Genomic DNA, 26172 nt, shown 5'->3' on the forward strand with positions numbered 1-26172 from the left:
GTTGCGTCACGCCGTCTCGCTCCCTCCGCGTCACGTGACGGCCACGCTCGCTCGGCCCTCCCCTTCCTCCCCCCCTTCGGACCGTTGCTGAGGCAAGAGCCCCCTCCCCCCTCAGCGCGGCGGCGCCGGCGACCTAGAACGCACCCGCGGCACGTACGGAATGGAGGACGGGCGGGGCAAAGAACGGGTTCCTCACATCTGCAAGACCCGGTGGCGGACTCGTAAGGAATGAGACGAGAGTAACTGCCTTGTTATTGTTTCGTCGTCATCCTCCCCCTTCCCCCCCACCCTTCCTTCAGGACAGTGTCATGGCCGCGGCGGGGCGGGCAGGCCTTCACGTGACCAGGGAAGCGTCCAGGTGGCTGACGGGCACCATCACGTGACGTGGGTAAGTGGCATGGCGGCGGCGGGAGTAGTTGTCTCCTTTTGTCACGTGATGCAGTCTGGCTTCTGCCGTGCGTGAGCTAACTGTTTCCGGTCACGTGTGCCTTCTCTGCCGAGCTCCTTGGCCGCCCCATGGCCCAGGAGGAGGCGGCGGCGTTGCGAGCCCTTCAAGCCGGGAGCGAGGCGTCGTTGGCGCTCCGTGCTGTCCGCCTTTGGAAGTGAGGGCTTGAGGGCTTCAGTGTATGCCGCCAGGATCAGGAGGAGCGAGGAGTGAAAGTCCAGGGCCTCGGTAGTTACCCCTCACGGTAGGGGGCCTGACGGATTCAACGGTTCCGGGTTCGGAGGCCCGTCTCACTAGTTTTTGCTTCTTCGGAAGCGGGTAATGAATCTTTAATACTGGTCTGGGTTTCCTCTCTTCATGAAAGCCTGCTTATTGCAAGGCCATAGGATGTGGATATAGTTGCGCATGGCGAGGAAGCATGGGTTGCCCCCCCCCCGCTTTCGTACCTGTCAGTCCTTCCAATTAATATTTGTTTTTCTCTGACTGTTTTTACCTCTACTTTAGGAAGTACTGTGGTATATCTTTACAGAGCAGCAAAGTTTTGTTTTGTGTCTGTATGTTTGCTTTTCGTGCTTTTTAATCTTTTATTCTAAAACTGTGCTATAAGTGCAACGGAAGGATTGGCTAATAACTTGGAAGGGGTGGTGTGGGAGAGAGCTAGTGCAGTTTTGGAATGCTGAAGCTTTTCTTCCAGAAACTAGGGCCTAGAAATGTGGAAGGCAGAGTCTTCTGAATGAATAGAAGTATTGTTTAGATGTTGGAAGATGTGTGTGCATGAGTTCTGCTTTGCTGGTAGTACAATACAAATAACCTTTAAAAACCCACATTACTGTTTCCTATATTATATTGCTAAGTTCTCAATGGCACTAGAAATCATGTGTAGGCACACTTTTAAAATGCAGAGTAAAGAAAGTAAAGTGCTTGGTGTTTCTATTACAGGGTTATTTAGTGCATTACAGCTGAGTGCCTGAAACAAAGCATTTGACGTTTTAACACAATTTGAGAGAGGCACACCGCTCTCTTCTAAATTAGTACGTATATCCTATTTGTCATGGGGCAGTACTTTGATTTACCAAGCTTTAGTAGGTAGGCTGTGTAGGGAATTGGTGAGATAACACTGATGTGATTATTCCTTCAGTTGTGAGTTCCTTCAATAATGTGAAAGAAAACTTAGTGGACTGGAGGAGAAAACTTCGATTTGGAAGCTGGGTGTATGTTACCACATTAGTCAATTAGATAGTGTTTTATGCAAAGTCAGTACTGTACATGCTTGCTTCTCTGGGCACACATTGGAGACGGTGGGAACAAATCTCTAATGAAAGTTAAGAATTAATTTGATAGTCCTTTATTATCTTCCTGTTGAAAGAATACACACAGCTGCAATCGGCTTTCCCCCCAGCTCTGTGAATGCTTTAGAAAATAAAATTAATTATTTACCCATCTATACAAAATTTCTGAGTGTTTGATAACTGGTAGTTTATTAATACTGAGTGACAACTTGAGCTAAGCACTCTTTTACAACCAGATAGGCTAAAAGCTTGTGCCATTCTAACATTAGCAGAAGAAGGCTGGGCAATAATAACTTGGTCCAAGGTGAGGGTTGGTTTTTTTCCCCTTACTAGGACTTCTGTTTACATCTCTATCCAGTTTACATCATCTTAAAGTTGGAAGTATTTCCTGTTTAGTCAGTAAACCTTAAACTGACTGACCTTTTTCCTAGGGCAGTATAAAAAGCCATACTAGTCCGGCACAAAAAGGATATCCACGTAAGATATTGAACTTGGCCAAACCAACCTTCAGAAACCTTTTATTGAAATATAAGCTAGGCTAGTTAGCTTTTTGTGCTATTAGTGTTCATTTAATTTGGGAAGAATTAGTCTTCTCTGGTGTTCTATCATAGTTCTAACAGCTTTTGCTTGTGAAGTGTTTGGCTGAAAATTGCATTATGAATATATACAATACTCATTAAGTGGAGCCCAGAGATTGGAGCATATTACTATGATCTTAAAGGATGCAGGTGGCGCTGTGGGTAAAACCTCAGCGCCTAGGGCTTACCAATCGCATGGTCAGTGGTTCGAATCCCCGCAGCGGGGTGAGCTCCCGTCTTTCAGTCCCAGCTCCTGCCCACCTAGCAGTTCGAAAGCACCCCTAAGTGCAAGTAGATAAATAGGTACCGCTTTATAGCGGGAAGGTAAATGGCGTTTCCGTGTGCTGCGCTGGTGCCGGCTCGCCAGAGCAGCTTCGTCACGCTGGCCACGTGACCCGGAAGTGTCTCCAGACAGCGCTGGCCCCCGGCCTCTTAAGTGAGATGGGCGCACAACCCTAGAGTCGGACATGACTGGCCCGTACGGGCAGGGGTACCTTTACTATGATCTTATGTTAACTGAAGGGGCTGCCTATTTGCTCCTGGGTTCAGTTTAAAGTGCTGGTTCTAGCCTTTAACCAAATGACTTGCTGGGACCTAGGTTTTTTTTGGCTTTTTTAAAACAAAATTTATATACCACTTGATTGTAGTAAAACCTCTAAGTGGCCTACAAGAAATATTAAAATTATCAGTAAAAAACTGTTAAAACAAGAACATTTTAAAATAAGTAAAGATAACAAAGAAAATTTAATTGGTGGTTATTTCAGGAACTGCCTACACCTGTGAGCCTCCCTTTTAAGATTTCTGAAATATCTTTAAAACCAACAACCCTGTCAAATTTGCCACTTCTTAGTTACGTGTTGCCACTTCTCTATAGTGTGTAGTAAAACATAGCTGTGTTTCCACAGCTTCACATTGTTTATTTCCCTGCCCACATCCCACCAGAAGCAATCAACAGTGAAGGAGGCATGGGGAAATGCAAGGTGTGATTACACCAGGACATTGGAGAGGGGAACTTGACATGTGGTTGCCACACTCAGACTTGTGTTTATTGTAACCTACTCAGCCCCATTCAGGGCAGATTTTAATCTGCAGCACTTGCCAGCTAATCAGTTAAAGCTTGATGCTTTTATTCGAGGGGTGGCAGAATTACTAGTCCCTATCTCTTTTTTTGAAGACTAGTATCTGGAATATGCAGAACCCAGTGAAATTGAGTTAGAATCAGTTTTCAGATAATTGCATCCTCCCTGCAGGTCTCCTCAAGGAAGTCTATGCAAGGACCCTGGACCCACCAGAGAGAATTTTATGGGTTTGCAGGGAGGAGGAAGGGAAAGAGCATTCCACTTGCACAGCCATTGGATATTATACAGTATATTTTGCAGTATACATTGCAGAGTGGTTTGGGATAGATAGAGGGGCTTATTCAGCAAATGGAACCACAAACTGAAACAGTCAAATTTTTTAATGATCATTCAGCAAGGAAGAGTGTATTTTAAAAGGTTATTAGATGGCACTCTCCCAGCACTTTTTGGCAAGTTTCATAATCTTTTGAACAATATAAAGGCTTAGGGAAATCAGTTGACCTTGGACTTTACTTGATTCCACTCATTTTCAGGTCAGACAGAATTATTTCTTTGGACTATTGGTCATAGCTGTATTTCCATACATTTTTGGCCAGATTCAGTAAACAGTTGCACTAACAGGAGCCCACAGGAGCCTTTCAAGGCCATGCACCCACTCAGATTGGCTCTAGGGGGTTGAGAGAGCCCCCAGAACAGTGTGCAGGGAAGGAGAGGGAAGATTGCTTCATCTGGCAAGCGGAAATGAAATAATTGTAATAGCACAACGTTGAATTTCACCATCAAAATTAATATTTCTTGTTTTTAGGTAGTTTTTAATCAATATAACTCTTATGATTTTAGCCCACTATAGAAATTGAAGGTGTAGCTTTTAATGTGGAACAGCTCTGTCTTGCAGGCCCTGCGGAAAGATGTCAAGCCCCGCAGGGCCCTAGTCTCTTGTGACAGAGTGTTCCCACAGCCGAAAAAGCCCTGGCTCTAGTTGAGGCCAGCCTAACTTCTCTGTGGCCTGGGACCTTCAAGATGTTTTTATTTGAAGACTGTAAGTTTCTCTGTGGGGCATACCAGGAGAGGCGGTCCCGTAGGTACGAGGGTCCTAGGCCGTATAGGGCTTTAAAGGTTAAAACCAGCACCTTAAACTGGATCCTGTACTCCACCAGGAGCCAGTGCAGCTGGTATAGCACCGGGTGAATGTGCTCTCGCAGCGAAGACCCCGTAAGGAGTCTCGCTGCAGCATTCTGCACCCGCTGGAGTTTCTGGGTCAGTCTCAAGGGCAGCCCCACTTAGAGCGAGTTACAATAATCCAGTCTGGAGGTGACCGTCGCGTGGATCACAGTGACTAGGTCAGGGCGAGAGAGGTAAGGAGCCAACTGCTTAATTTGGCGGAGATGGAAAAATGCCGCCTTTGTTATAGCTGCAATCTGCGCCTCCATGGAAAGGGAGGTGTCGAAGATTACACCCAAACTCTTAACGGACGGTGCTGGCACTAATTGCGCCCCCGCAAGAGATGGGAGTTGCCCTCCCCAATCCCATATCGCCCCGTCCCAGCCACAGGACCTCTGTCTTCGAAGGATTTAGCTTCAACCGGCTCCCACGTAACCATCCAGCCACAGCTTCCAAACATCTGGTCAGTGTGTCTGGGGCCAAGTCAGGATGGCCATCCATCAACAGATAGAGTTGGGTGTTATCGGCATACTGATGGCAACCCAGCCCAAAACTCTGGACAAGCTGGGCGAGGGGGCGCATTAAGATGTTGAAAAGCATTGGGGAGAGTATCGCACCCTGAGGTACTCCACACACCAAGGAGTGGCGCAATGACAATTCCCCCCCAAGCGCCACCCTCTGTCCCCGACCAGAGAGAAACGGGGGGCAGCAGAGGGGAAAGAGGGAAGGAAAGTCCTATTGTGTGAGTAGAATTCCATTCAGACATCATCAAATGCAATCTGGTTTTTTTGCATCCAAAATCTTAAATTTGTCTGCTCCACTTTCAGTCTGGAGAATAGAATGTTATCTTTCATTTTTCATGATTCAGAAAACAAAATGCGCAAATAACAATAAAATGTAAACTCTTTGACCACATTACAACCTATATCTATGTGATAGCCTGTTCCTTGAATTTTTCAAATATAATTCATACTGGAGAGGACTTGGGCTTGTCTTGTTCTGCCTTCTGGCAAGGGAAACAAAACAAAGGGAGGTGGAAGATGCTGGTGTCAGAAGATTACCGTATTTTTTGTGTATAAGATGCTCCTATGTATAAGACGCCCCCTACTTTTGAGGACACCAGATTTAGAAAATGGGCATATGCACTATCCGTGTACAAGACGCCCCCATATTTTTAACCTTATTTTAAAGTAAAAAAAAAGCTAGTCTTATACATGGAAAAGTACAGTATGTGCCAATTCACTGCTCACTTGACAATCGGCTATTAGTCCCCCCCCCCAAAAAAAAATTGCCTGATGAATGGCTGCAAGCCAGTTAAATGCATTAACAGCAACCAGCAATGAATCTCCTATTTCCAGTGCAAGCCAGAGGCGTTGCGGGGGGGGCAGGGCACACTGGGCACCACACCATGGGGGCGGCACTTAGTGTGAGGCCTGAGCCACGCATCTCTCCTAGGAGTGACGTGGTGGCTGAGGCGCCTGCAGGCTCTGTGCTGCCGAAAACGGCAGCCGTCTTACAGCTGAGGGGAAGATGGCGGGTGGGCTCCTTGGAGGCTCCGTGCAGCGCACCCTGCCCTGGCTTGCCCCACCCCCATGGGTGGCTTGTTCCGGGTGCAGGAGCTGCTAGCTACACCACTGGTGGAAGCTTCTAAATTGTTAAAGCAAGTGTGAACCTATGAAAAACAAATAATGCTGAAATAAGTTTTTGTTTTTAAAATGCAGTCCTCTGTAGCCATTATGGCAACATCATCTGAAGAAGTGTTACTAATAGTAAAGAAGGTGCGTCAAAAGAAGCAGGACGGAGCTCTTTACCTCATGGCTGAAAGAATAGCCTGGGCACCTGAGGGCAAAGACCGATTCACAATCAGCCATATGTACGCAGATATAAAATGTAAGTGAAATGCCTAACACTTGTTTCATCATGTAACATTTGGTTGAATATAAATGTTAAATGCTTAGCTGTTCTGTTTGAAGAGTTCAGGATGGGGGCTAAATAAACAAACCTCCCTAAACATGTTTGAGTCATCACGCTCATTGGATACTGCATTGTTTTAGTTTTGAAAAAATAAGACTTCCAGAACTCTAGCTGTTTCTCCACAGCAACCTTATGTGGAGATTTTATTTTCTTGGAACCTGCCAACTTTTGCTGCTAGTGTTACTGTCTTACATAACTGCTCCTTACTGTTTGCGATTCTTTTGCTTTCAGAAATGAATTGTCTTTATTGGGAGAAAACTTGTGAGTCTTCCCAGTGATAAGTGGAATAAGATAAATATGGGGAGATGCTGTGATTTATTAAGACGAGTTCATGGCTTGTACATAGGAAGGATTTGAGCAGTGGTTTGCAACCAGTGTGCCATGGCACCCTGGGTTGCCTTGGATGATGGTCAGGCATGTTGCAGGCAACACTGGCCTCTGTCCCTCTTTCCTTCCCTCCCTCCTCTGATGCCCTCTTGTGTCTCTGCCTCCCAAAGGCTTGCACAGCTGTTCGTTGCAACAGCCCTGGCTATAAGCTCTGGAGGAGAGTGGTGCCTCTGAGAGACACCTCTGGAGCAGCGGGGCGGGGGGGCGGAGCTCAAAGACCAGGGACGGCAACTTACCAGAGGACTCCCAAGGAGAGGGGAGAGGAGGCTGAGGGAACACTCCACAAGGTAGGGTGTTTGAAAAAGGATGAGAGGCTGCCAGCTCTGCGAAAGGGGTGACATAACTGGACTCCTGAGCCCCACAGGGGTGCCACAGAAGGACTGTAGTTGGTTAAGGGAGCCATGGACTCAAAAAGGTTGAAAACCTCTGGATTAGAGCATGAGCCCCAGGCTGTCCTCTAAAGGGATTAGGATAACAGTGCAGTGAGAGACATCTGTCCATTGAGTGTCAGTCAGGCCTCATTGCTGTTTATGTGAATGGTTGCTGTAAATAGATATTGAATAGAATTGTATGTGCCACTCTTCTGTTTTTATCAGTGTTCCAGGTGGCATTAGAAAAGTCATGCAAGCTGAAAATTTATTGTTGTGCACATAGAAATTATTTGGGGAGCCCTTCTGTTATGTAATTTATATTCTTTAGGCCAGAAAATCAGTCCTGAAGGAAAAGCTAAGATTCAGCTTCAGTTGGTACTACATGCAGGGGACACAACCAACTTCCATTTCTCTAATGAGAGCACAGCAGTGAAAGAGAGAGATGCAGTAAAGGATCTCCTTCAGCAGTTACTGCCCAAGTTCAAGAGGAAAGCTAATAAAGAACTTGAGGAAAAAAACAGGTAAAGAATGTCCCTGTGTCTTTTACTTACAGTGTAAACCAATTTTGGTAATTTGTTAAACTGTCTTGTAATTGTGCCAGATCCATTATGGCTAAGGTATTGGGAGCTCCTGTCCCTAATTGTAACAGTAGTCTGGCTTGATTTCCATGTGCATAGATGTTGTGCGAGTGGAGTGAGGCACACTCCTCTAACTTGTCAGAAGTGGAGCTTTTCTTCATAGTTGTTGAGCTGTTTCCATATTAGTAAATAGTAAATTCTGTATTAAGGGTATGTATGCTGAAACTGGCATAAAAAGAATTGCAGTAGCCTTCATTGGGCTACGTTTTATTGATTTAATAAAGTATTAGATGTCATGGAATTGCTTCCATTGAAACGTTCCCAATTAGAGCAAGATCTTCTGTCTGCACAGCAGGACCTCCTCTCTTACCCACTCCTAAATCTCTACTGGGGGTTCCCCAATTCTCCCGAGCCGATTGAGAGGGGCTCACAAGGGAGGGAAAAGAAATCCCATGGTGCAGATGGAAGTCTTGAATCACTTTAACTGCTCTAACTTGCTCTCCCCAAAAATGAAAGCTCCACAATCCCAAGTGGTAAAAAACAGCTGTTATGTAAACATACAAAGAACTTTACAGTAATTCTATAAGAAGTAGCTTGTTAAGATGGGGAAAACAATACTTTTGAAAAAGATTGTGTGTGTCCCTTCAGAACTTTCAGTTCTCCAGAATCTAAGGCTTCAATCCTAAGAATCCTAAGCAAGCTTACTGAAGAGGGAGCCCCATTGAACACACACATGCTCCTGAGCACATGTGAGGATTGCTCTGCACGTTTAGGTTTCCTGTGTAGCATAAAAATACTTTATTTGTAAAAGTAACTTAACATTCTTGATATTCTTTTCATACGTAGGGCTTACCTCTAAAAGGAAAAAACATGTTTAATGTTTCTAAAAGTGCAATTACAATTGAAAAAAATGATGGGGTGGTAATCTGATGATGAAAGGAAGCTTTAGTAAAACAGATAAGGAATCAGTTTTCAGTGATCCACACCTCCCCAGTCTGTCCTGTTGGGTCTTCCAGTCCTCTGTCAGGAATTTGGAAGAGGGGTGCAGGACACTGCATGAGACAGTAGGATCACAAAAAAACTGCTTCACTTCCAGTTCTATTAGATAATATTTTATATAATTACTTCATATAATAAGGTTGGTTTTGAATTGACATACCTCAATTAAAAATAATTAATTGTATGTGTAGTAATTTTCATGTTTCATGAACTAAACGGCCTCGGTCCAGTATACCTGAAGGAGCGTCTCCACCCCCATCATTCTGCCCGGACGCTGAGGTCCAGCGCCGAGGGCCTTCTGGCGGTTCCCTCATTGCGAGAAGCAAAGCTACAGGGAACCAGGCAGAGGGCCTTCTCGGTAGTGGCGCCCGCCCTGTGGAACGCCCTTCCAGCAGATGTCAAAGAGATAAACAACTACCTGACATTCAGAAGACATCTTAAGGCAGCCCTGTTCAGGGAAGTTTTTAACGTGTAATATTTTACTGTATTTTTGGTTTTTATGGAAGCCGCACAGAGTGGCTGGGGAGGCCCAGCCAGATGGGCGAGGTATAAATAATAAATTATTATTATTATTATTACCACTTTTGTAAATCAAATTTGAGTATCAAAACACCATAGCTGCCATCTGCTTGTATGTAGCTTGCACATAAACACTAGTTTCTAGAATCCAGTAAGTTATCTTTGGAATTAAACACTTTGAACAATTTTTAATCTTCTCTTGCCAGAATGCTACAAGAAGATCCTGTTTTGTTTCAACTTTATAAAGACCTTGTTGTGAGTCAGGTGATCAGTGCTGAGGAGTTCTGGGCCAACCGTTTAAGCATGAATGCTGTGGACAGTTCTACTGCATCTAATAAGCAGGATGTGGGCATTTCTGCAGCTTTTCTGGTATGTTTATTGAGGGTTTCTTAATCTAAAAATATTTTTAGCCTTTTAAGGTTAAAAGTTCTCTCAGGGTGACTTACAAGATGAAAGCATACAACAAAACACAATTAATAAAATAAAGTAAGCGAGAAAAGAGCCCATTTAAAAAAAATAAAAAGAATAACATAGAAATAAAACCATCAGTACCTGAACAAGAGCAGTTCAAGGGAAGACCAAGGGAAACGGGTGTGCTTTCAGAGCTTTCTAATAGACCTGTCGCAACAAGGCCTGCTGGAATCCAGATGATATGGTATTCTCAAATCTGCTGTCTAGTGGTTGCCAGTCTTAACTGCTCTCACAGTTGGGCAGGTAAAACCAGCCTGCATTGTGCAAGCAGGCTGATATGGATGCAGGCCGTTCTTCTAGTAACTTGGACTGTTCATTTAAGGTCACAAGGGCTGGGTTTTTTTAAGTCACAGTGCCATTTTTTTCCAGGCTCAATTCAAGATGCTGGGCTTGTCCTTTAAAGCCTTGAAGAGCCTGGAACTGGAGTGCTTGAAGGTCTGCCTTCTTTGGCATGAACATACCCATTAATTAAAATATTCTCTGAAGGCCCTTTTCCAGTATACCTGCCTTCATAGATTGGACAAATGGGTCATCAAGGAGAGGGTCTTTTCTCTGGTTCCACCTAAGCTTTGGAACTTCTAAAGGCATGTTAGCTTAGCACATTTTTGGAAACTTTCAGGCACTGGGCTAAGTCTGTCCTGTTCTCTTGGGCTTTTGACAATTCAATGATCCTGTCCACATATGTTAAACCATAGTTAAAAACAAACAATAGTGCATGCTGCTCAACAGTTTCCAGAGCACTCCTGCTGAACCATAAATGAAACAAGCCAGAGTCTCACTTGTCATGTTGACTGAACCCAGGCCTGTGGTTTGTTTCCTCCAAACAAGCTACCATGATGTATAGCCACTCATACTCCTTGAGCCCTCCTTTTTTTATATATGCTGATCTTGGAAGTATTAAACACCACAATTGAGTCCTGGTGTGTATGTTATCTGCATGGGAGTATAGAAATAAGCCTTGGGCTCATGCTCCCTCTCTCATTATGCTTGAATCTGTAATCAGGACTGAGGCTTAGACACGTAGGTACTAACTAGCTGTTTCTCAGTATAGGTTAAGTATTGAACATAATGATGTGTACAAGCCATTTTGACACATATTATTGACATAGTTCATTGGTGCCATTTAACAATGATTTGCAAAAGTTCAAATAAATTATTGTCAGTATTTATCTTCTTGTAGGCTGATGTTCGACCTCAGACAGATGGATGCAATGGTCTCAGATATAATTTGACTTCAGATATCATTGAATCTATATTTAGAACTTACCCTGCAGGTAAATAATATATTCAAAACTGAGCTTATATATATACATATGTAGCATCCCTGGTATCTATGCAGTTTTTTTCTGACTTTTCTCTTCAATCCACATATCAACTTCCATATATTTTCTCCTTCATTTTTTTTAAATAATATTTTATTAGATTTTAACAAGAAAAAAGGTTACAAAGCCATAAACAACAAAAAGTAAACACCAGAAAAATACAAAAATCAGAGATTCAACACAAAAAGAAGAAAAATAAAAATAAAAATCCCTCTTTTCAATTTCTCACCATTCTTTTCCTTATTTTCCTGACTTCCTCTCACCTCCCTCTTTGTATTCCATTTAAAAATTTGTTCAGCAAATTCATACCCTCTTATCTTACCCTTAATTATATGTCCCCATATAGTATTACCTCATATTTTAAAGCCCTATACGGCCTAGGACCCTCGTACCTACGGGACCGCCTCTCCTGGTATGCCCCACAAAGAAACCTACGGTCTGCAAATAAAAACATCCTGAAGGTCCCAGGCCTCAGAGAGGTTAGGCTGGCCTCAACTAGAGCCAGGGCCTTCTCGGCTGCGGCTCCAATCTGGTGGAACGCTCTGTCAGAAGAGACTAGGGCCCTGCGGGACTTGACATCTTTCCGCAGGGCCTGCAAGACAGAGTTGTTCCACCAGGCCTTTGGTCAGGGCGCAGCCTGACTCCCTCCGCTGGCAACCTGCACAGAGCTTTGTTTAATGGTTGCCATTAACTTGATTTTAATTAATTTTTATAATGAAATATTTTTAGAATGTTGGTTTATTTGATTGTTTGATTATTTGATTGTTGTTAGCCGCCCTGAGCCCGGCTTCGGCTGGGTAGGGCGGGATATAAATAAAATTTATTATTATTATTATTATTATTATTATTATTATTATTATTATTATCAGACCATTCTTACAAATTCTTATTTCACCTTGTTACTCAACCCCTTCATTTTTTACATTAATTTCATTAATTTTATCTTTTCCTCAAATCATTGGAATTTCAAAATTTAATCCATATTTTAACTTCTAACTTTACTGCTAAAGCCAATTACTTCCTTTCCAACATCTTTTAATGTTTCATTAGTATTACACTAATTCCATAATGTAAGTTTATTACAAAATGCATTTCTCATTCTAAATTAATCCAACGTCCCTTTTCCTGGTTCCCGGCAATGTCAGTCCTTATATCATTATATCATTGTCAGTCAGGTGTTCTAATGTCTGAGGCTCTCAGGTCACATCCAAGCCCCTTCTGCGAGTTTTCTTGTTCCCGTTTGTAGTTGCATACATCCTTGTTCCCTGTTGAATTCTTTCGCCTTTCCTTCTCTTTATCCTTGGGGGGCCAATCTCCGGGGAGTTCTGTACAGTAGTTTTCTTCATTTTCTTTTATCCAGTTGTCCCATTCCCCGGTGTTGCACCCCCCAATATTTAGTTTGTAATCCAAAGAATAGTTGTCCCAAAGGTAATCTTCCACTTGTTTCACAGTCCCACCAGAGATAAGAATTTCCTTAACTCCAAAATTTAGCCAGTGTCCTCCGAGATCCATCTCCCAGTGTTGCAGCTTTTGGTCCTGTAGGACTTTAAATCTCTGTGTCTTTTGAGGTGCATTCACCGCCTCTTCCATCTTTCTCTGCCCTTGCACTTGCCCTGTTAAACCAGTTTCCTGGATAGATTGTTGTGCAATTTCTGTAACTGCCTTTCCCATTGGCTCCTCTTTGCTGACTGCAGCTGCTATATAATCCATCTTTTGATTCATCAGAGACACTTTCTCGTCCAGCTGTAGCAGCACATCATATATTTTGTCCAGGGCAGATAAAACTTCCTCTCTAATCATTTCTGTCAAGGTCAGGGAGCTGGTCCCACGGTCTAATTTTCCCAGTTACTATGTTTTCTTTATAGGTTACAACGAACACACTGGCAGGCTTCCTCTAGGGGGTGTAGTTACTTTTTGGCATCCATTTTTAAGTTGTATCCAGCAAGGAAAAATTACTTTCGATTTTCAGATATTTTGTTTCCTTTCAATATAAAACAAACAGGCGGAAAGCAGCATTGGAGTTATTTTTTCCTTTTCCAGTTCTATATATCGATTTTTCTACTTTCAAGTTGTAGATGTCACCAACAGTTTCTTTCCTGTCATTCCGTCCCCAGGTTAGGGACAGTGGAGACTTATTTTCTTAACTCTCTCTCTGCAGGATTAGAAAGTCAAATTTTCCCCCCTTTCCTCCTGCTGTCTAGGGGGATTTGATGGTTAAAAGTGCAGGAAGCTTGAGGCTATCAATTTTCCCGGCTTTTAGCTTGTAAAGTCTTTGCTTTGATCTTTATACAAAGGACGGGAGGCGGACTTCCTGTTTGCACCTTCCCATTTCGGGTCAAATTCAAAGCTATATTTGAATCCAAAATTTTTTTATCCTACTCACGGGTTGTTGTTTAAAGTCTGAATTGTCGCAGGAAAAAGGACAGCGCTCTCCGACATTGGCTGTGCAGCTTCGCTCCGGAGAAGTAGCGATTGACTCTCAGCACTGCGCCAACCCCCGTCTCACTCCGGAGCCCTTTGTAGGGTTCCTTTGCCAAACGGGGGGGCGCAAACGGTGCCCGCCGAGTCCCACGGCCGCAGGCTTCTTCCGCCTGCGGTTTTCAAAAGGGTCCCCGCTTCGCTGCAGCGGTAGGACCCGATTTCTGTGGAGCTGTCTCCCTCTGAATCAGAGGGAATCCGCCATTGTCGGAGGCGCCGCCTCCGGAAGTCCCCCATTTTAAACCATAAAAAGTTGGTGTTTTCAGCCTTGCATCTTTGTCCTGTGGGATGTTAAATGATATTAATTGATTTTACATTTGAACTGCAATTATCTGTCCTTATGGAACCTCTGCTTCTCCAAGGTAACCTAGGATTCCCCATTCTGTGAACTTTATAAATTATATGCATAACCTAAATTAATGGTTACATCTGATTTACATGAATGGTCTTTGTTTCTCTCCACGCTATACTGTCTTTACTTCCCCTCTAAAGGGCAGAAGAGATCAGTTGATGGGTTGCAAAAGTATTTTATTTATTGTGATCACTTCTTCCTCTTGTATTTCCCATATTGGAAGTGACTTGGAAAGACTTAGAGGGGAAGGGAATTGGTGGCACAGGAGTACATGGGGAGAATTTCCATTTGGAAATTTCTTGAAAGGAGCCAAAGAATTGAATGAAAACAGAATGAAAGTTCCTTCTCTTGTTGCTCACTCCCACTCTACTTAAATGTTATCTGAAACAGCTAAGAGGAAGATAGACCTGGCCTCAGGCAGGCCACTTGCTTTGGCATGTAGAAGAGGAGAGATCTGGCCCTTCACCTCCCATTTGAAAATGGCTCACATAAAACAGCATATACCAACCATTTGTGTATCCATATTGCTAGAAAGATTAATAGACTACTCGTTTTTCCTGAGAACACTGCCTGATGACAGATCAGCAGTTAAATTCCATTTATTTGTACAGTGGTGCCCCGCAAGACGAATGCCTCGCAAGACGAAAAACCCGCTAGACAAAAGGGTTTTCCGTTTTTCGATGCGCTTTGCAAGACGATTTTCCCTATGGGCTTGCTTCGCAAGACGGAAACGTCTTGCGAGGCTTTCGATTTTTTTCGCTCCCCCCCCTTTTTCTAAGCCGCTAATAGCCTTTTAGCCGCTAAGCCTTTAATAGCCGCTAATAGCCTTTTAGCCGCTAAGCCTTTAATAGCCGCTAAACCACTAATAGCGCTAATCTGCTAAGCCGCTAATAGGGTTGCTTCGCAAGACGAGAAAACCGCTAGACGAAGAGACTCGCGGAACGGATTATTTTCGTCTTGCGAGGCACCACTGTATATGTTGTAAACAAGGCCAATGTCAATTTAAATTACACATATTTAAGGACATATATAAACAGCATGATTTAGTAGTTCCCAAAAGGTGGCTTGAGTCCACCAGTTGGTGTCTTGAACCTTGCAGTTGGTTACAAGCTTGACATCAATGGCAGATATGGGGTGGGAGCCTGCAAAGAGTTGGGAGTGGTTTCTCTCCACCCCCCCCCCCCTCAAGGATCAGGCAAGTTCTGAAGAAAAATAAAATCCTGTTTGTGTGTCCTGTTAACAGAATGTTTGGAAACAATTGAACGAATCTTCTTCCATTCCTATTCAATGTTACTTTTTCATTGCATGTTGAACTATATTTTTGCTGTTGTGATACACTGTAAATCATCCTGAAATCTGATATAATGAGCAATATAAATACATTGTAAATTATTTAATTTGAAAATAAAGTATCATTTCTAAGTGTTTTATGTTTGTCATGCTTACAGTAAAACTGAAATACGCAGAAAATGTTCCTCACAATATGACAGAGAAAGAATTCTGGACACGATTCTTCCAGTCTCACTATTTCCACAGGGATAGGCTGAATGCAGGATCAAAAGACCTTTTTGCAGAATGTGCCAAAATGGATGAAAAGGGTATGTTCTTATTTCTATGCCTGTAGACAATACACTGCAGTTTCTAGCCAAGTTTGTCAGCTTCAGTAATTATACCAAATAACATAGAAATCACATCTGGTAAATACTATACTCGAGAGTAGCAAACTAGAGTACAGTACTTAACTATTACAATATTTTAAAAGTTTTCAGCTTGTGATATTGAACTTTTAAAGCAGTTCACTCAGCAATAAGTCCTATTGACTAACATTCCAAGATGGTAGGATTCCATCACCATGTTTGAAAGGTGGACACTTCTTTGCTTACCTTTTTCATGTTTTATTCGTATTATTTTTAGAATTATTGCACATATATTCTAGAAACAAAGGTAACCCATACCCAGCAAATCCAACAAAGTTTTCTTTGGAGATCCCCAAAAGTACACTATGAAAGCCTGTATTCTCATCCATACACTAAGACTTATAACAGTATGCATATGTAAAACATGTTCTTACTAAGTGGTCCACAAGTTAGTAAGGTAGACACTTTTCTTCTTCTATTTTTCCCTTTGATGATTTTGTCTATGAAGGAAGGGATGGAAATAAGTGGAAATGACTCTGCCACAATACTTGCAAAGCTAATTGAAAACACATCAGTAATTTGCTCACATAGGGTTGTATCCAGCTCCCTGGAGCACATTGATTAATTTTTTCAATAGTTGGTTCTGATATGGCATCCTGTATTTTAAATTCTCACAATTGAGTCCTTGAGTGTATTTTGAAGGGTGCATAGGAGAGGAGAGGAAAGTTTCATTGAGCAAGCTGCAGTCTGTTGCACAAGTGGGACAGCAGTGAGGGACCACCACATGTTAAAGAAAAGTGGGTGCTTATTGAAAAGTAGTACGTATGTATCCCATAAAGTCACTGCAGTCGTAATTGTGGCTTCTGATTGGCTGCAGGAAGTTCCTGCAGCCAATCAGAAGCTGCGGAAGCCCCATCAGATGTTTGGGTTCCAAAAAAACATTCACTTTCGGGTTTGTGGCATTCAGGAGCCAAAATGTCAGAGTTCCAGGGCTTTTGGGATCCAAGGTACAACTGTATATGTATAACATGGAAAAACATATTTGTTTGGTTCACATGTAATGCTAAGGTGTGATTCAAGCAAAGCATCTGGCTTGCGCTTTCTCCCTCCCTTCTCCCAGCTATGCAGTTAGGAGAACTGTTGCTGAGTTTAGCTTTTGTTTTTAAAAATAATAATAATAATGGTTTCACATTGCATATGAATTGGGGAACCTGGTTTATAACAGTGTTTCATTGCTAAATGAGCTAGCTTCAGACCATGACTTATGAAGGTGGCTCACGTTAACAAATGCTGGTTGTAAGCCATGGTGCCTGGCCTATATGCAAAGCTAAAAGCTCAAGCCTTCCCAGCTGTTTGGGAGTGGGTAAATCACACACATCTGTTAAGTGCTAAATCGTGTTTCTTTTTGTAGGCGGCTTTCCCCACTTGCTAAGCTTAGAATGCACTGTTAGGCTGAAAGACATATCTCAATATGGCATATCATCCTCCAAGTATATATGGATTTTCCCTCTTTCTCCTAGGATTAAAAACAATGGTGTCTCAAGGTGTGAAAAATCCTTTCTTAGATTTAACAGCCTTGGAAGATAAAACGTTGGATGAAGTAAGTATGAGTGATTTAAAACTATGAAGTGTATAATATGTATGCCAAGTAAGCATTGGATATTGGCTCTCAGAACTCTCTTTGGGCTATACCGCTTCCGTAGCCATGTCCCTCACCAGCCCTTCTTCACACCATCCATTCGTGTACTTATGTGTCTGGAGTGTGTAATTGAATTCTGATAATGCCTCTTGCTTGCCTGAAGGACACTACTAGTACATTGCCAGGTTCCATAATTTAGGTTGCCATGACAAGTGTACTGCTGCCATCTGGCAAGTATGACAGACCTGCCTTCCCTCTCCGTGGGGATCATTGCCTTATTGGCTCTTGCCAAGAAATCAGTTACCTAGTTTCAGAAAGCCTATTTGCCATTGGGCAATAATGATTTGAGCACTAGTAGCATGGTGGTTCTCTTGCAAAAAGCTGTCTTAATTATGTTCTTGTTCAGATCTGGGTAAGAGATTTAAAGATTGGGATACCAACTCTTACAGTGTCACAGCCTGCACTGGACCACGCTGCAATGCCAATAGTTCAGCATCTGATTTCAGATCTTCATATTTTGAAATGCAGGATGTCTTGTTCAAACATTTTATCATCTCTTCCTTTGCAGGGTTATGGTGTTTCCTTGGCGGCTTCCACATCCAACGCTACAAAATCAATAAAAGAGAGTAGCAATGCTGCCATTATAAAACGGTTTAACCATCACAGTGCCATGGTCCTTGCAGCTGGGCTTAGAAAACAGTAAGTTTCATCTAAGAACAGATCTTCAACTAGACTGAAAATCAGCCAAGTCTATACTGTCAAATAGCCCAGCTCTATTTGTGCTGATGTTTAATAATTGAAATCAAAACGGAACAGTCAGACCATGCCCTTTGTAGGTCTGCTCAGATTGGCTCTGACGTTGGGACTCTCTCAGGCAGTTTTTATTAACTTACTTATTGGGTGCATGTATTGTCCATCAAACCAAAAGTTCCAGGATGGGCACATCACTAAAACTGTCTTATATCAAAGGAAGTGTATATGGGGCTAGAGGCTGCTGCCCAAAGGAAACTGTCTTCTCCTTACCCCTGACACAGTGCACTTGCATAAATGCTTTTTGCTTGTGCATAGAGATGAGGGATTGAATCCTGACCATTGTACAGATCTATCTAAACTTGAGTAGTTTGAAAGAACACAGTATAATGCCTAACTCTTGCTTTTCAGAGACACACAGAATGACCACTACAATGAGGCCAGCAGTATGGATGGAAATTCCAGAGATTCAGATTTCTTTCAGCCACCAGTAAAAAAGGTAAGACTGCCTTTGTGATTCTAAAAGAACACCAATGTTCTCCCTTATGGGACTATGCCAAGTTCTGCTTCTTGTATCTAGTTCTACAGTACCATGACTATGCCTTGTCTTACAGGTAAAGCTGCAAGAGTCCATTGAATATGAAGATTTAGAAAACAACAACAGCGTTAAAACTATTGCACTAAACCTAAAGAAATCAGATAGGTATGATTTGCAGGCCAAATAAAGTAGTTTGGTTCTTTTGGTTCAATACAAAAAATCATTGACCCTGTTCGCCTCTTTTCTGTACATCATGCTTTCAACGAGAAAGAGGCATGCTTATATATATATTACCTTCAATTATGTTTTTTATAAAAAGAAATAAATGAGAACCTTGCCCTCGGGCTTACAGTTTAACAGACAGCAGCAGAAAAAGGGGAAGGATGGGCTGGCAAATCTGAAGATACCCCAGAACACTCTGAGAAACATGAAAATAATTCCAAATATTACATTCTGCTTTTGCAAGAGCTTTATATAAGCAGAAGTGAAATAGTAGCTGTAAAATGTTACCACACAGCTCTGCAGAAACTCTTGTATATGCTCTTGTACATGCATTTGCAAAATACTTACCACTGTTTTCTTTCCACTTAACTGTCGTTGTCGAATCTAGCACTTAAGCCTAAATCCAACATAGAGAAGCATTTTTTCACACATTGATTTCAATGGGCTTAAGCAGTGTTTCCCAAGCTTTGGTCTCCAACTGTTTTTCATCTGCAACTCCCACCATCCCTCACTAGCGGGACCTGTGGTCAGGGATGATGGGAATTGTAGTCCAAAAACAGTTGGAGACCCAAGTTTTGGGAAACACGGGGGTTTAAACAAAGTCTAAGTCTTTGTTGGTTTTAGGCTATAATCTTTTTCACTTGTTAAGATAATTAGGTGGATTAGAAGTGGTTGCAATATTTTATTGGCCCATGTGTTCCTCACTTCACCACTTTTCTGGTTGTTGTCTTTGTTTTGTATTTTCTGAAAAATTGATTTCATTGGTTATCCAGCTTAATCAGACACAATCACTTGGGTTCCCTTGCAGTGGAAGATTTCATTTTCTGGAAAATCAATATGCATTTTAGGGGGGGGGGATTCATTTCGAGCAGAACAAAAGGTGGTACAAAGGTACCTACAGAGTGGGATTGCACACTGAGAAATTGGATTCTTATTCCCAGATTTTTAATTATAATTTCTCCTTTGGTCAACAGGTATTATCATGGTCCAACACCAATTCAATCACAGCAATATGCAACTAGCCAAGATATTATTAATTCTTTGTATAGTATTAGAGAAGAAATGGACACTTATGTACCCAAACTAACTCAGGTAGGATATGTATGTTGCTTTATTAAATAAAACAAAACACCAAAACTGGATTCTGATTGCCCATATGATTAGAAGATTGGATATTGATTGATGCTGCCCAGCATACTTAATCTTGGGGGAGCAAGTGTTATGTTTCCTTTGCATATTGTAAAATAGTTTGAGAACTATTTTTAACAAGCACAGAATATTCAGCTTCAATGTGTTATGTTTTTTAACTGATAGTTGTCATGATTTGCATAATTGCAGCAGCTATAATGAAGTCTACTGCAGTCTTGCAAATAGTGAAAGCTACATGTGTAACCCCTTTCTATTATTCATATTGCACCATTATTGTGCATGGTGCTTTACAGAAAACAATTGGTCAGGTACCTGTTGTGGTGAGATTACAATATATATAAAAAAAACAAATGCAGGAGAACAGTTGAGGAAGGGGAGAGAATAGAAAGCAGAGGTAAATGGGGAGAGAATGTGCGATTATTTCAGCTGTATATACAGTGGTACCTCGGGATTCTGGAGCACCGTTCACATCCTGAATAGAATGTAAGACGTGACTGCGCATACGCGGGTCGCGTTTTGCCGCTTCTGTGCATGCACGTGACGTCATTTTGAGCGTCTGCGCGTGCGCGAGCGGCGAAACCCGAAAGTAACGAGCTCAATGGAGCGCAACCCGAAAGCGCTCAACCTGAAGCACATTCAACCCGAGGTATGACTGTACTTAGTTACAGTCTGGCATGGAACCCTGTTAAGCTATCAGTTTTTGCAAGTGGTTCTTCCATGTGAAAGCTTCCCAACCACCAACAGTTCGTGCATGTTCGCTACAGCCCTCCACTGTAAGTCTACAGAGTTGTAACATGTAAGGTATTAAATCACTTCTAGGATAAACTCAGGACTCCGTTGGAGAGGATTAAACATGGGACATCCACAGAAAATATATATGGGTGGATTCAACTTGGTTGTTTCATGCATGGAACAAGGTTTGCTTGTGAAATGGGACTTTGGCCCCACCCCATACACTTCCTAAATCGACTCTGGAGGGTTGGCGGCAAAGTCCTATTGCATGAGTGGCCTTGTTCTCCATGCACATACCCCACTTACCACTATGCTGAATTCCACTCTCTGTTCAGAAGGCCTTTGGAGTACACTTAGTATTGTTTCATTCACTCAAATAATCAATACTGTATTGGGATATATGAAGAAGACAGTCTTGAGTTTAAAGGAACCAGGCCATTTTGATACATGATTGCATAACCTAACTGCCTTAGCACATTAACTGCTCAATTATGAAACAGCATAGTGCTTTGCTCGTTCATTTTGCTATTTTTTTGAGCTCTCCGTCTGCATACCTTGCAGTTGAGCAGCAGAAAGTGAAAACGTGCCTCTTCTTGTACTGCACTTTCAGACATTAGATGTGAACAGATTGTTCTTGCTGTTGGTTTGGTGTTTTTTCTCCCTTATTCTGACAGCCAGCTTGATTTTTCTGCTTCTGCTATTAGGCTTAACTATGTACTGTACTGTAAAGCACTGTAAAGAATGGTTATGGCTGAGTTATATAAATATAATAAATATCCACTTGGGGTATAACAAGAATTGTCATTCTTAATATAACACCAAATAATAATTGTACTTTAGAACAAAATTAATATGGCATATAACTATATGGTTAAGCCCATATGACTCAAACAATATCCATAGGTTTTGAGGAGTTCTTTTATTATGGTGTCTGACCTTTATTTTGTCTCTTTTTCAAGGTTATCTCAAGTGGTGCTGCAAGTAGTACAATCGCAGCTCTGTCACCTGGAGGAGCACTTATGCAGGGTGGAACACAGCAAGCCATAAATCGTAAGTATTTTATGTCTTCGTCACTCATGCCTTATCAAATGTGTGAAATGCTCATGTAAGCATTATAGGACAATTCTTTTAGCTAAGGTGAAGAGATTGAAAATATCTGACTAGTTGTACAACCCTGGCTGTGGCAAGAGTTCTTTTTCCACCCAACTCAGGCCAGTTGAATAGTTTTCAGTGAGGGACAGTGGACCGGCCCCCTGCTGAAAAAGTTTGCTGATCCCTGGCCTAGTCCTTAACTGTGTGGGATCCTCTAATGATGCTAATATCAAAAACACAATTTTCTGCCCACTGCCAACTATCAGAGTTTGTGAGCCGAGGTGGTGGTATAAATGTGACTTGCTTTCATTGTTTTTGACTGCAGAGATGGTGCCAAATGATGTTCAGGCTGAGCTGAAACACTTGTATGTGGCACTAGGAGAGCTGTTACGACATTTTTGGTCCTGCTTTCCGGTTAACACACCATTCCTAGAAGAGAAGGTAGGAAGGATCTATAGTCGGGCTTGGCTTATCCCTATCATTATTGATATACAGCAGTCTGTTCTGTAATGAAATGTGCATGCTGAGATCTGTTGATATGAAAGCTTTCTATAATGAATGGCCTGCTGCATGCAACAATTCTGTCCCAGATGAACAGCAGTGTGTGGAATGTCAGCCTGAAGAAACTTCACTATTGGAGCAAATGTAGTACCAGCTGACCTTGCTACGTAATCCAGTGGTTTTTTTCAAATAATTTCGAAAGAGGTGATTTTTCAGGGACTTTAAAAGAAACTTTGAAAATTAATAAGTGCAGGAACGAAAGTTTTGCACTGCATATGTGTTCTGTATTTTAATCAGCCATACTATAGAAAGTTTAAAGTATAACAACTTTAAAGAAACTTCCACATGCTAAAACAAGTGTGTAGTCTGTTTTCCCATTCAATCAGAAGTTTTAGGGTTCTATTTAAATGTGTCTGCTAACGCACGGTTTTTTTATCCAGTGGAAGATTCTATAAATGGAAAGTGTGAGGTGGAAGTAATTTTCACAGATATTTTCCCCCTTCCATCTGTCTGACCCACATGTGACCTCCCCCCATCTGTTTCAGAGTTGGGGGCCCTTTTTTGGAATAGTGTAGCATGTAGCATAGGGAGCTGCAAAAGAAACCCCCCCCCCTCATTTCCCCACTTGCAGAATGCTCCAATGGATTAGAGTTATTTCAGCAGCGGAGCACAATTGGATACAAGCATTAGGGTGAAATCCAACAGTGGAAATCTACCAGTGGAACGGATAAGTTTGAAAAAGCAAAATAGCTTCCTTTAAATGTTTGTTCTCTGATATTTTCTCTTTCAGGTTGTGAAAATGAGGAGTAATCTGGAAAGATTTCAAGTCACTAAACTGTGTCCATTCCAAGACAAAATTCGAAGACAGTATTTAAGCATAAATGTAAGAGGGAAAAGCAACCTACGAATATGAAATATAAGGGTAGCATAATGCATTGTTCATATAAATTGCTGATTGCTAGAAAGAATGGCAAAATTGATTTGCCTTATATGAAACAGGTACCGTTAACTTCAGAAATAAGGAGGCTTTCAGTTTTTTCTAGAGTGGGCAGTGGACACCGTGAAAGTATTTCCTGTAACCCAGCCCCCTTCCTTCTTAAATGTCAACTTCGAAAATGACCATTATACCCACCTGTTCCTCCCATGTCGTAAAATGGACAGCATCTCAATCAACTCTTTAACAGCAGGGACTTCACATTAACTGAAGGTACCATGTGGTCACTATCCTACTTCAAAGCTTTATCATGATCATGACTCAAGTGCCCAAACTCTTATTTTCCTATGGGTGGTCTTACTGAATCCATTGCCACAACCTGTATAAGATAAGGCTAAAGGTGCTTTTTTGTGTGAGTTATTTAAACTTCCCTTCAAGTTGCTAGTTATATATTGCCAGTATGTACTATTGTGCAATAGAGGACCAGTAAAAAAAAGTTCTGACTCATGAAATGAAGTCTTCTCGTTTACCATCACTGATCTGTGTGTGATTCTGCTTTTTTTTGCACTCAGAGGAGATGAATACTTGGTGTTCTATACAACTCAGTTCTCCTCAGAGTAGACTCAATCAAAATTAACAGTCCAGACTTAAGTCACTTTCATTAACTTCATTGGGTCCACTCTTAATAGGACTAACATTGAATGTAGCCCTTGGCTTAGTAATATTTTTGTACTAATTTTTGCAAACCTTGTTTTTTTCAGCTGATAAATCACATAGAAGAAATGCTGCAAACAGCCTACAATAAATTCCACACATGGCAGTCTCGGCGTATGTTGAAGAAAACGTGAAGACCCAGTGATGCCAGATTTTTTGAGTGGGAAGCATTTGCAATAGCTGTAGGAATGCAGCTACCCAGTGGGGTATATCTTACAGACAATGCTGGAAAGTCAGCATCATACGGACTCCTGAAAACGATGCTAACTGAACTTGCACACTTTCTGGAAAGAAACAAGAGGTCAAACTTGAAAACTAGGAAGTTAAAAGGAACCAAACCGGAAGAGCTAAGTGGCAAATATCTATATAAATGTAAAGACACTGTTTACTGCAGTTACTCAGGAACTGCTTTTGATTTTCATAAAGAGCTGCTTTCAGAAATAAAAACTTTAAAAAGGGTGTATTAATAAATCCAAGATTGTTTGTCTAGTTTTTTAAAAGTGTATGGTACAGGGTAGAACCTAAACAGTTATTTCTTCACTGTATCCTGGCATTATATTGAATTCTGTTTGTATTTCTAGAAACAGGTTTAACATTTTAAATATTATTGAGAGACTTTTTTGCCTCAAATTCCTAAGCAGCTTAGATGCTAAAATAAAGAAGTTTTGGATTTTTTTGCCATGTTTTGCTACAAATCAACAGCCAATGCACTGATGAAGTTTGGTGTTTAAAGGAGGTACCTTTGGAAGAAAGAGTGCAAAGTTTTATGCAGGATTTTTACCAGCCATCGTTTACATGTTTTCTTTTTACCGCTAGAGTGTGCTGCTGCAGTTTTTTAAAGTCTGACTTTTGTTTGGAGGTGAAACAAAATCATTTTTAAAGTGAGTTTAAGAAGCTTACAGAAGTAATAACTTTTTATACTATTGAGGAAAAAAACAATCTTACATGTGCTTTTTTCAGTTCTCTCCTGATGACTGTTAGCGCTGTATCTGGCGACTAGATAATCATTGAAGAGTGAAAATACGATATCTTTAGCTATATGTGGAATCTGTTCCATATTATGGTCCAAACAGGAAGCATTTCACTCTTACCTAAGATGTACCTGCCATGTATTAAATACTTGACTTATAAAAACAAAAAGTAAACTTGTTTTATATAGTCCATGGAGTCAGACTCCTTATATTTTGTTGTCTTAATGTCTTCCTCATTAGAAGTCTATTCTAGGACCAAGCAAATGGCTTTATGGCTTTGATTATGTGTGTGATGAGATCTATTGAGATATTTTAGAAACCAGTGGTTTATGACCCCATAAACCATTATTTTTTAGTGGCAACTGTTGGAATTCATTGGTAAGTTAGAAACTTTATCCTATTTTCAGAACTGTTCATGCCCAGAAAGAATTATTAGTATTACTGATTTACAGTGTATTGGCATGAAGGATCGCTTCCCACCTTGGGCCAGGTCTATGAACTAGCAGTTTGAGAACCACAAGAATTTCTCCTCATGCAAGAGTATGTGCTTCTTTACATGCTCACACAGTGTTCTCCGGTGAATTGATATTCTGCAACAACCCAAACTTGATAAGCAGACCACTGTATCTATACTGAAATACTATAAAGTAGATGTAAGGCATTATCCTTAAACTTGCCACTGCTTGCCTTTTCAGAGGGGCTGCATGTTATGTGTTGCAAAATGATTCTGCTTCTAAACGAAAAGGAGCTTTCTCTTTGATCGGACGCGGCGAAATGTGAAAAGCTGGAATTAATCATGAATAATAAAAGCTGTTGCTGCTGTGGTAATGTCAACTTACTGAAACATGGCTCTGGTAATACGTCACTGTGTCTTTTGGGTGAGCCCCTCAAGCAAGCGTAATTCTGATGACCTTGTCGGCAGTGTACCAATGACACATACATATCTTCAAGTATCATCTGTGCAACAAAGAGCGTACTACAGGTGCCAGGCTGAAACAGCTTTTTGCATTGAGAAATGCTTTGGTCAGGCTCAAGTGCACACATTCTACTTGATCCTGTTGCTGTGAAGGTATACATTTGCACTGATATTTCTGAGCAATAATTAGCTGATACAGACCATAAAGGTGGGCTTCATCAAAACTTATTCAGGCAGATAACCAGATTGATGGTCATTTAACAAAATATTTTTTCTGTCTTCTCTTCCTGGGATTTTAAAATTTCCATAGTTATGTCAGGCTTTTGGGACAAAAAAGTCTGTAATTGCAGAAATATCCCCAAATAGAGAATTTA

The 26172-nt window shown here is 41.5% G+C and overlaps 3 protein-coding genes across 9 annotated transcripts in view; 2 read left to right on the forward strand and 1 right to left on the reverse strand.

Moving 5' to 3' along the window:
* Positions 1-264, reverse strand: part of HPS5 (HPS5 biogenesis of lysosomal organelles complex 2 subunit 2) — a 28117-nt gene extending 27853 nt beyond the window's left edge. The window contains exon 1 of one of the 2 annotated variants that reach the window (XM_053393049.1): positions 158-264. The gene's annotated coding sequence lies outside the window, so the exon portion shown is untranslated. Of the gene's footprint in view, positions 1-144 lie in introns of both variants that reach the window. The other variant, XM_053393040.1, reaches the window with a different exon arrangement.
* C1H18orf21 (chromosome 1 C18orf21 homolog) overlaps positions 1-26172 on the forward strand; it is a 165242-nt gene that overhangs the window by 42678 nt on the left and 96392 nt on the right. The gene's annotated exons all lie outside the window — the stretch shown is intronic.
* On the forward strand, positions 139-25726 carry GTF2H1 (general transcription factor IIH subunit 1). Of its 6 annotated transcripts, none has more exons than XM_053393133.1 (15): positions 139-221; positions 6274-6442; positions 7613-7805; positions 9587-9749; positions 11032-11125; positions 15452-15601; positions 17161-17240; positions 17848-17978; positions 18441-18528; positions 18644-18732; positions 19764-19881; positions 21630-21720; positions 22088-22203; positions 23054-23146; positions 23959-25726. In XM_053393133.1, exons 2-15 carry the CDS (start codon positions 6289-6291, stop codon positions 24043-24045), a joined length of 1647 nt encoding a protein of 548 aa, XP_053249108.1. In that variant the 5' UTR covers positions 139-221; positions 6274-6288; the 3' UTR covers positions 24046-25726. The 6 variants fall into 6 exon arrangements, with proteins under 6 accessions (XP_053249108.1, XP_053249091.1, XP_053249081.1 ...); XM_053393116.1 differs by lacking the exon at positions 139-221 and adding an exon at positions 289-388; XM_053393106.1 differs by lacking the exon at positions 139-221 and adding an exon at positions 448-763.

The sequence above is a fragment of the Podarcis raffonei genome, chromosome 1 (assembly GCF_027172205.1).
Source record: "Podarcis raffonei isolate rPodRaf1 chromosome 1, rPodRaf1.pri, whole genome shotgun sequence".
NCBI classification, from domain to species: Eukaryota; Metazoa; Chordata; class Lepidosauria; order Squamata; family Lacertidae; genus Podarcis; species Podarcis raffonei.